At 51.4% G+C, this 10,752-nt stretch overlaps 1 protein-coding gene and 1 pseudogene across 1 annotated transcript; one reads left to right on the top strand and one right to left on the bottom strand.

Annotated features, from left to right (window-relative positions):
- Positions 1-3,412: 3,412 nt before the first annotated feature.
- LOC147412873 (uncharacterized) lies at positions 3,413-4,603 on the top strand (annotated as a pseudogene).
- Positions 4,604-9,286: 4,683 nt separating this feature from the next.
- On the bottom strand, positions 9,287-10,267 carry LOC147412872 (olfactory receptor 14C36-like). Its single transcript, XM_086480752.1, has one exon. The coding sequence runs from the start codon at positions 10,250-10,252 to the stop codon at positions 9,287-9,289; it is 966 nt and encodes a 321-aa protein (XP_086336878.1). The 5' UTR covers positions 10,253-10,267.
- Positions 10,268-10,752: the final 485 nt, after the last annotated feature.

Below are 10,752 nucleotides of genomic sequence, written 5' to 3'. Positions count from 1 at the left end.
TAATGGAACTCATTACCATCCCAGTCTGTCTCTGGTGGGTTGTTTCCTTTGCTTTCTTGGCGTTTTAGTTTTTCTAGGTGGACAGATTATTAAATCTGCATTAAATTAAGGTCCAAGAAAATGTTATCATTCTTTGTCCTATTTCTATGTCAGTGTCTGCCTGTTTTGTGTGCCACACAGACTTTGTGCAAATAAAGAGCTGTGCTCTCTGTGTTTTCAGATCAAATAAAGGAACCTACACCGACTTGTTTGTCTGAGTTCCTTTCTCCAAGATCTTCTGTGGAGTTGCGGGGGCAGCGTCTGTGTGCTGAGGTGGAGGGGACAGCAGCCACCCTGAGCTGGGTCTGCCTCTCATCCTCACCAGTACGGCCCTGGCCACCACAGCCCACTTGCTCTGCAGAGCAGCACCACCAGTTCAGGGTCTGTGGGGAGCCTGGGGAGGGGCTGCAGGAATGGCCGTCCAGGTCAGCAGAGATGAGCTCTGTAGGGAAAAGTCTCTGTGGGGAGATGGGATGTCCTGGGAGAAGAGCAGGGCACCGTGTGTGTGTGTGCAGGGGGGACATGGAAAGAGAAACCCTTTGGTGCGGGTGTCAGCTCGGGTCAGGCTGCCCTTTCCCTGGGGCAAAAGGACCTTCCTGAGGATCCTCAAGGCCAGTTGTCTCTTGCTGCCCTGGGGAGCAAGTTTGGCACATGGGTCTGCAAGCGGCCCGGGGTGGGGATCTCCTCAGCATGCTGGCTGGATGAACATTGTCAGTGGCCTGTTTCCTGCTGTGGGACCAGTCCCAGCAGGGCTGCTTTCCTGGGCTTGACTGGGGAGAGGCCATGAATGTGTCAAGATTCAGGAGGGGCTGGGCTGGCTGGGCTGGCAAGTGCCCTCGAGAGGAAATACCAGTGAGCAGCTCAAGTGTGTTAGTGTGCAGGTTTGGAGGACACAGCAGTGACCTGCACAGTCAGCCTTCTGCTCTGGGACATGAAGGACACACAGAGCTGGGTCTGGTGTGTGCCTGTGCTCCCTGGACACCCCGGGTGAGCTGCCCCAGGCCCATCCTCACAGAGCAGCCAATAACAACCACCATGTCCAGCACTGGCCTCTCACCCCAGCTCACAGAGATTGCTTGTCCCTCCACAGAGGGACACCAAAGGACTAGGTCAGAAGTCCATGTTTGCATTGTACAGAGCAGACGTAAGCATCCCCATCGTGTGCATGTGGGGAGGTGATCCCGAGCAAGAACAAGGGCCATCAGCTCTTCTTAGGGGTGCCATGAAGGCCTGTGAGACAAGCAGTGCCTTGAGGTCACTTCCCGTTGAGCGTAACGTCCCCTGGGAAACACCTGAATGCAGCCCTGGGATGGGATCCTTGAACCAAGATCAGAAGTAGCGCCCTGGCTTGTGAAGGTGCTTTTGAGGCAACTGCTGTCTGAGTATGGGATAGTGAATGAAAGGCCATGTGGCTTGTAGAGGTGCTTGTGTTGTCCTGTTTCCATGCAGATGTGAGTGGGCGGGAGGAGGCAGCTGGGTTGTGCAGGTGCTTTGTGGAGTCACGTGTTGCTGAGGAGCTCTTAGGGCAGAAGGAAGCTTCTTGTCTGTGCAAGTTCTTGTGATGTCGTGGTTGGGTGAAGAGGGATGAGGCCAGGGGCCATCCTCTGGTTTTTGCAGATCCCTGTGATGTCATAGGAGCCTGAGAAAGTGATAGGGGAGAAGGAGGCACTTGGCTTGTTCACAATCTTGTGATGTCCCACGTCCCTGAGTGGCTGATAGGGCTGGAGCAGGAGCCATCTCTGTGCAGCTTCTGAAGGTGTCACAAGTGCCTGGTAGCTGATAGGGCAGCTTGTGCCTCGTGCAGGTGCCTGTGATGTTACACGTGGGTGAGTAGGTGACAGGGCTGAAACATGGACCAGGCTTGTAGAGCTATGTTAAAGGAGAGCCCAGCCCCTAGGTTCTGTCCCCGAGTCGGTTCATTCCAGCTCGAGCTGGGCTCCTCCCAAGAAGGACCCCCTTGGTTCTTTTCCTGTGCTTTTTAATGCCTCACAGTCTGTTACAGGAGCTGTTCATGCAGCTGTTCACCTGACACGTGTGTGTCTTGTCCAAACAAATTGTTTAATTGTTACTTCTCCTTTTCAGTGATTGCGTTTGGGTGCAGGCACCTTTACCTTCTTACACAGTTTCATAATCTTTGGTTCCATCTGCATCTGGATCTCTGCTTTCTTCTGCTGACTCCAGCTAGAATGGTCTCTTTCTTCGTTTCCAGAATTATAGTTTCTTTTCCTTTGGTCAAACAGTCGCTCTAATTCATATTTCCAGGCCTACCACCTTCATTAATATCACTTATACAATTTCAGTATGTGGGTGAAGTTACGGTTTGTCAGTCACACAAAACTGCTGGCCATTCTTCCTGGGCTAAGAAAGAGTTCAGCCTGAGTTCACTGTGTGGCTGGGTTGCAGCCTGCGACCTAAGGCTGCAGCAATGTAGGCACTCATGGTAGCGATGTTAGTGAGTAACGCTGGCCAAGGACATGACTGGAGAGGGCAAGGTTAAGATCCCTTCCGTTCTCAACAAGCTGCTTGTGATGTCACATGATCCCAAGCAGGGTACAGGGCCAGAGGTGTCCCCTGGCATGTGCATCTCCTTGTAATGACCCTGATGGCACTGTAGCTAGTAGGGCAGGAGCAAGCTCATGGTTTGTGCAGGTGCCTGTGATGCCCTAGGTGGCTGAGCCCCGTCTCCTGCCAGGTTCTGGCCTGGCCGATGTGAACAGCTCCCGTCACGCAGCTCCTCCTGCCCAGGGCTGTAGCTGGAGCACAGTGTGAGAATTAGGACCGCTGAACTTTATGTTTGTCTCAAACTTCGTACCTTGTGGTTTTGGAGAGGAAGTAGACTCAAGTCGCCATAGCGACAGACGTGGTAGGACCCTGGGCTAGACGACATGGCTTCCTGGAAACACCTTTTTTTGTCGCTATGCAATAACAGCTAAAGTCATGAATTTGTTCAGCTGATGTGCTATAGCTCGCATCTGTGTAATGGAGGTTGCATAGACTGCCAGCTCGTGATCGGCGCGTGGAAGCAACATGCCGCTGTTGGATTGGATCTCACTGCTTGACCCCAACACATCACATCGGATTGGTGTGGGACTATGGTCCAAAAAGGACCCTCGGTAGCCTCTGGAGTGAAGTAAAAAGAGAACAAGTGGAGCAGAATGAAGAGGAGCAAAGAGGAGTGGAGCGGAGACCTGCCTGCCTGGACCTGCCCACTGCTGGTTGTGTATTGTCTAATACCACCTTGGCAAATAGACATTGTTCTGGCCTTTGTCAGACGTGTAGAAGTTTGACCTTTTGGGGCTGTTAAGAGAGCAAATAGTAGAAGTTAAGTCCGCCCAAATCGTAACTCCCAGACCCATGTCTGAACCCATAAGACATGCCAGAAACACAGGAACGTCGGGTGTTACTGAAGTATTTGGAAAAGCAAAAGTCAAAACCATCTTCTTCTGGCTTAGAATGGGCTCAAAAGAATTGGTTTAATCCTTCAGCAGTGACAGATCGGATGATATGTTTACAAAATGCAGCCCGTGTGCGGGCAGGAAAAGGGAAAGGAATGTTATGTGCTGGATTAGGTGCTGCTTTCATTGCAGCAGTTGAGGAAAAGGAACAAAACCATATGGCAGAAACCCAGTTGATTCAGTCTCAACAAGGTTTGATCAAAACATTACAGTGTCAATTAGAAGAAGTGAGGTCTCAAGTGGCTCTGCTGAGACAGGAATTAATTAATCGACTCTTAGCAGACACAGATGACCCCGATGCCATTGCGGCGACCAAAAAGAAAGCCGAGGGAGTCACCCCTCTGCCGACTTATCCCCAAGCTGAGTTGTTTCAATTGAAAGAAAGGTTGGACAAATTAGACGTCCTGTTGAGACCATTGATTAAAAGTGACTGTATCTGTGATGGAGAGGATGATGTGCCTCAGGTCATGACTAAAGAAGTGCCATTTACGGCCACTGCATTGGCAAAACTCAAAAAAGATTATGGCCACATGTCAAAGGAATCGGAAACAGAATATGTGTGGAGGGTCTCTCTAACCAAGGGAGACCAGATCTTATTGACAGAAAAGGAAGCTGAGGGATATTGGGGACCTGGAGTGTTTTTGACTACAGGGAACTGTAGGGCTCCCTGGTCCCTGACTCAGCAGGTTACTTACTGGGCAGGAGGTCTCAATCCATTAGAACGAGGAGGTCCACTGGCAATCATAGGATCTACAGATCAATTAGTAGAGAGTGTTCAAAAGGCAGTTTCTCTGCAAATGATGTGTGATAGGGCATTAAAACTTAATCAGGAGTCACCCATGATGATTCCTGTGGACCCAGAGAGGATGACTCCTCTCATCCGAGGGCTCCCAGAGTCCCTGAAGGCCATGGGAATTCAATTGCAAGGCCAAATGAGAGCCACCGCAAGTGATGACCGAGTCACAGTGGCACTGGAACGAACAGTCACCCCAGACTGCAAACATCCTGGTAGGTAAGTATGGACTTGGGGAGAGGTTGTTCAAGAATTAATTAATTAGGGAAGGAAATACAGCCCTGTGCCGAGCCACCTCAAACAAGAATCTAAGTGAATCAGGTGAACCGAGGAGGTACCCATTTGGAGAGAAACCCCAGGAAAAGTCTCTAACCTGGTCAGGAGATGGTCAGACAGTGAGCGACGAAGAAAGAGGGTCGATTTGTGGATGGAAGGGCTGAAAAAAGGGATACCTAGAGGAATAATGGACAAACAACCCACTAGAGCTTCGCATGATGGGAAGTTCCACCAGTAAAGGCCGTCCTGGGAAGTGAGCTGGATTCTTAGAGTCCTTTGTTTCCTTTGATAAGGGAACCAAAGAAGGAGCCTTTGGGCAAAAGGCGGTGATTTTGGGGCATCCATTTACCCCTCATCTGTCATTTACTCCTTTAATTGCTTCCCACAGAGGACGGACATCACAATTTCCCCTTTGTGGTTTCAAAAGCCATTTCAAGAGGCCATTAGTTCTTTCTACAATCCCATTGGCTTGTGGGTAATATGGGGTGTGAAAGGTCCATTTAATCCCTTCACTTGCTGCCCAATCATGTACAACTCTGGTGGTGAAATGGGAACCGTTATCAAATTGTATTTCTTGGGGTTTTGGAAAAGCTCCAAACCATTCTCGCAATGCCTTCACAATGTTTTCTCACATAGCCTTGTTAAAGGCTTCTGCTTGAGCTAGTCCTGATGCTATTTCCACTCCCACCAGCACAAAATGTTTTCCTTCTGATTTCTTAAAGGGGCCGATATAACCCACCTGCCAGGCATCCCACAAGCCTTTACCCTCCCGCAAATGCAGAGGGTCACCCTCTAAAGGGTGCCTTTTTAGCCGTGTATGACATTGTTCCCAGGCAATGTGCAGGTTTTACACATTTCTGTGGTGACAGGCCAGCCTCAGGCAAGGGCTTCATGATACAAGTCTTTAGCCCCTGTGTGTTTGCGCTTTACATGCAACCATTCTAACAGGCGTTCCCAATCCTCTGTCATTTGGTCTGTTTGCACAGGGGCTAGCCTTGCTACCTCATCACCTCTGTTCTTCCACTCCCCCGCTGAACCCCCATCTCCCTGATGAGAAGCTCCCCATCCCACAGCAGAATTCCCTTGGCTTGCAGTGCTTAAGAGGTCTTGCCATCTTTCCTTTTGCCACACTGGAACTCTGTTAACCCCCCATTCATTCTGCTCCCAGAAAGGAAGCCATTCTGTACATCCCTTAAACACAGCATAGGGATTGGTATAAACATGGACAGGAGAAGCAGTTTGTGCTTCATGCCGAAAACGCTCCACACTGCCATTAATTCACCTACTTGGGCACTGCCCTTTCCCTCTGTTACAATACGTTGCTCGGAGGAGGTATGGAGTGCCACTGCCCGATATCTCCACGCTTTTCCTTCTCTCTTGGCAGAAGCGTCAGTGAACAAGCACTTACTGACTGATCATGGGAGAATGATCAGGAGCCACCCAAATGACTGAGGCAGGTTTATCTTGGCTTCCGTCCCGGCTCTCCAGTACTTCTGTAGTCAGTTTTTTTAAAGCTCTTCCGATCCCTGAGAAAATGTTACAGTAGTGTTCGATCTGGGCATACCTCTTTTAAACCGAAAGCTCTCTGGGCCACTCTGTCACGGGGGGAGGTCCCAGTAGTAACTGGTTTTATAACTTTAAACAGGCCTCTTAATACGATTGGTTGTTGTCGTGCGATTTTCCCTACTTCTATGAGAGCCAGGCTAACCACAAACAAACCTCTCTCCCAAGCACCACATCTCCTCTCAGCATCCTTAAATCTTCATGAGTAAAATCCCACATGCCGGGTTGGACCCTCAGGGCCACGTTGCCATCTGTGTATTGACAACCCAGACATGACGCACCCCCATTCCACCTGGAAAGGATCCGTAGGGTGGATAGGGCAGAGAGATTCTTCAAACTATGATATAGATTAGTGAGGCCACACAGGCCTTTGGGGAGCCAAGAACAGTATTAGCATATAATTGCTGCGTCATTATCTCCAGACTCAAGACTTATCACCCACCCTTACTAAGAAGAACAAGTGTCCAACTAAGATAAGGAAACCTCTCTTCTCCCAAAATCAGCAGCAGTATCTTCAGCAAACAGAAACAGGAGTTGATGACTCCTGATGACTTTGTAGACATGAGTGATGGAACATCTGGATTAAGAGATAAACCACAAGAATGGTGCTGGGTGGTGATGCTGCAAGAGCAACAGAAATACGCTGAACTGCGTTTATGGTTTCGATAATTAGCAGCACGCCTTAGCAGGTAGCTTGGTGATTCATATCATACCCTTGTAGCATAACGTATAAACCCCCTACAGAATAATCTGAAAAACATAAGGATAAACTTCGTCAATGTGAGGGTGACAGCGCACTGGAACAGGCTGCCCAGAGAGGTTGTGGAGGCTTCTTCTCTGGAGACATTGAAAACCCGCCTGGACACCTTCCTGTGTGACATTTTCTAAGTGATCCTGCTCTGGCAGGGGGGTTGGACCAGATGATATTTCGAGGTCCCTTCAAACCCCTAACATTCTGTGATTCTCTGATTCTGTGAATGGAGTTCCATCCAGATGTTGACTGGTCACAAACAGTGACCCCCAGGTGTCACAACAACCCCCCGCCACGTCTTGGGGATGAGTGGCGGGAAAGCTGCGCAGCAAAAAAGACCTGTGGGTGCTGGTCGACGGCCGGCTGAACATGCGCCAGCAGTGTGCCCAGGTGGCCAAGAAGGCCAACAGCATCCTGGCCTGTATCAGCAATGGTGTGGCCAGCAGGAGCAGGGAGGTGTTCATGCCCCTGCGCTCGGCACTGGTGAGGCTGCACATCGAATGCTGTGTGGAGTTTTGGGCCCCTCACTTCAAAAAAGACATTGAGGTGCTGGAGCGTGTCCAGAGAGGGGCAACGAAGGTGCTGAAGGGTCTGGGGAACAGGCTTACGAGGAGCGGCTGGGGTGTTGAAATGCGAGTTCACGTAGCACACAGGTCTGCGCCGAGGACCTGAGCCTGCTTAGACAGGGGAAGCAGGGGTGTAAGGAGGGGAGGGGACAGGACAGGAGGAGAGGGTAGGGAAGCTGCCATGGCTTTGCTCTGGATCAGCAAGGCCTTCCCAAAAATGCGGGTCTGTCTATGCTCCAGCCACAGCCCTGGGCAGGAGCAGCCATGTGACAGGAGCTGCTGGCATCGGCCAGGCCAGAACCTGGCAGGAGATGGGGCTCAGCCACCGTCGACATCAGAGGCACCTGCACAAGCCATGAGCTTGCTCCTGCCCTACTAGCTACAGTGCCACCAGGTTCATCAGAAGGAGATGCACATGCCAGGGGACACCTCTGGGCCTGTACCCTGCTTGGGATCATGTGACATCACAAGCAGCTTGTTGAGAACTGAAGGGATCTTAAGAGCTCCCAGCCACAAGTGACATCACAAGCACCTGCACAACCCAGCTGCCTCCTCCCGCCCACTCACATCTGCATGGAAATAGGACAACACAAGCACCTCTACAAGCCACATGGCCTTTCATCCACTATCCCATACTCAGACAGCAGTTGCCTCAAAAGCACCTTCACAAGCCAGGGCGCTACTTCTGATCTTGGTTCAAGGAAGCCCATCCCAGGGCTGCATTCAGGTGTTTCCCAGGGGATGTTACGCTCAACGGGAAGTGACCTCAAGGCACTGTCTGTCTCACAGGCCTTCATGGCACCCCTAAGAAGAGCTGATGACCCTTGTGCTTGCTCCGGATCACCTCCCCACACACACACGATGGGCATGCTTACGTCTGTCCTGTACAATGCAAACATGGACTCCTGACCTAGTCCTTTGGTGTCCCTCTGTGGAGGGACAAGCAGCCTCTGCAAGCTGGGGTGAGAGGCCAGTGCTGGACATGGTGGTTGTTATTGGCTGCTCTGTGAGGATGGGCCTGGGGCAGCTCACCCAAGGTGTCCAGGGAGTACAGGCACAGACCAGGCACCGCTGTGCCTGTCCTTCGTGTCCCAGAGCAAGAAATTGGCCACCGAGAACGTTCATCCAGCCAGCATGCTGAGGAGATCCCCACCACAGGCACCTTGCAGAACCACGTGCCAAACTTGCTCTCAAGGGTAGCAGGAGACAACTGGCCCTGGGGATCCTCAGGAAGGTCCTTTTGACTCTGGACAGGGCCAGCCTGACCTGAGCTGCCACCCACACCAAAGGGTTTCTCTTTCCATGTCCCCCCCTGCACACACACACACGGTGCCCTGCTCTTCTCCTGGGACATTCCATCTCCCCACAGAGACTTTTCCCTACAGAACTCATCTCTGCTGACCTGGACGGCCATTCCTGCACCCCCTCCCCAGGCTCCCCACAGACCCTGAACTGCTGGTGCTGCTCTGCAGAGTAAGAGGGCTGTGGTGACTAGGGCCGTACTGGTGAGGCTGAGAGGTAGACCCAGCTCAGGGTGGCTGCTGTCCCCTGCACCTCAGCACACAGAAGCTGCCCCTGCAGCTTCACAGAAGGTCTTACAGAAAGAAATTCAGACAAACAATTTGGTGCAGTGTCCTTTATCTGGATTAAACACATGGAGAGCACAGCTCCTTATTTACACAAAGTCTGTGGGGCACACAAGGCAGACAGACACTGACATAGAACTAGTATGAAAACGACAGCATTTTTGTGGAAAAAAATAATATAACCAAAAATCTGAAACCAAAGAAACCAAAAAAACCAACCTCCCAAAACTACATGCTGTGACAGTAATGACATTCCATTACGAGTGACATGCAGAAGATGGGCAGTTCCTTTTTGCTTCTGAACAACAACCAGTCATCAGTATCCTCAGGGCGTCCTTGAGCTCCTGGTTCCTCATGCTGTAGATGAGGGGGTTCACTGCTGGAGGCACCACCGAGTACAGAACTGCCATCACCAGATTCTGGGATGGGGAGGAGATGGAGGGGGGCTTCAGGTAGGCAAACACGCCAGTGCTGACAAACAGGGAGACCACGGCCAGGTGAGGGAGGCAGGTGGAAAAGGCTTTGTGGCGTCCCTGCTCCGAGGGGATCCTCAGCACGGCCCTGAAGATCTGCACGTAGGACACCACAATGAACACAAAACACCCAAAGGCTAAACAGACACTGACCACAAGTACCCCAGCCTCCCTGAGGTAGGTGTCTGAGCAGGAGAGCTTGAGGATCTGGGGGATTTCACAGAAGAACTGGTCCACAACATTGCCCTGGCAGAGGGGCAGTGAAAATGTATTGGCTGTGTGCAGCACAGCATAGGGAAAAGCAGTGCCCCAGGCAGCTGCTGCCATGTGGACACAAGCTCTGCTGCCCAGGAGGGTCCCGTAGTGCAGGGGTTTGCAGATGGCAACGTAGCGGTCGTAGGCCATGACGGTGAGGAGACAATACTCTGCTGACATCAAAAAGAAAATGAAAAAGACCTGGGCAACACATCCCGAGTACGAGATGGCCCTGGTGTTCCAGAGGGCATTGGCCATGGTTTTGGGGAGAGTGGTGGAGAGGGAGCCCAGGTCAAGGAGGGAGAGATTGAGGAGGAAGAAGTACATGGGGGTGTGCAGGCGGTGGTTGCAGGCTACAGCGGTGATGATGAGTCCGTTGCCCAGGAGGGCAGCCAGGTAGATGCCCAGGAAGAGCCCAAAGGTCAAGAGCTGCAGCTCCCTTGTGTCTGCGAATGGCAGGAGAAGGAACTGGGTGATGGTGCTGGCGTTGGACATTTGCTGCTCCTGAGCATGCGGACCTGTCCATGGAGGAAAAGCCAGTGAGAAATTAAGGTGGCATTTTCTGAGCAAACCCTGTTCCACTTGATTTCTCAGCAACAGCTAAAAACATCAGTGTACTATCAACCTTCTGCTCATATCAAATCACATACTGAATCCAAAACACAGCACTGTTCTTGGTACTATGAAGAAGAAATACCTCTATCCCAGCCTAAACCAGGAAAATAACAGTGCATGCCGTGTTGGTGTCTCAGCTGCACTTATGTCCTCCATCCCCCACACCAATGAGTGTAACAGCAAGAACAAGGGCAGCAGGGAGAAGATGAGATGCTAAAGTCCCCCTGCCAGTGGAGGCAGGAGAGGGAGATGCAGTCGGACACTTGAGCGTGTCTCCTCTGTGGTCGTCAGGTTGCTGGGAAGGCAACTCATGTCCAAATCCCCTGACATTAAGGGCAGAGGCTCTGCTGCGTGAGTGAGGAGACCAGTGGGTTGCTCCA

The sequence above is a fragment of the Leptosomus discolor genome, unplaced genomic scaffold (assembly GCF_034619465.1).
Source record: "Leptosomus discolor isolate bLepDis1 unplaced genomic scaffold, bLepDis1.hap2 HAP2_SCAFFOLD_35, whole genome shotgun sequence".
NCBI classification, from domain to species: domain Eukaryota; kingdom Metazoa; phylum Chordata; class Aves; order Leptosomiformes; family Leptosomidae; genus Leptosomus; species Leptosomus discolor.
The sequence above is the reverse complement of the archived record's forward strand: the minus strand, read 5'-3'. Positions and strand labels throughout refer to the sequence as shown.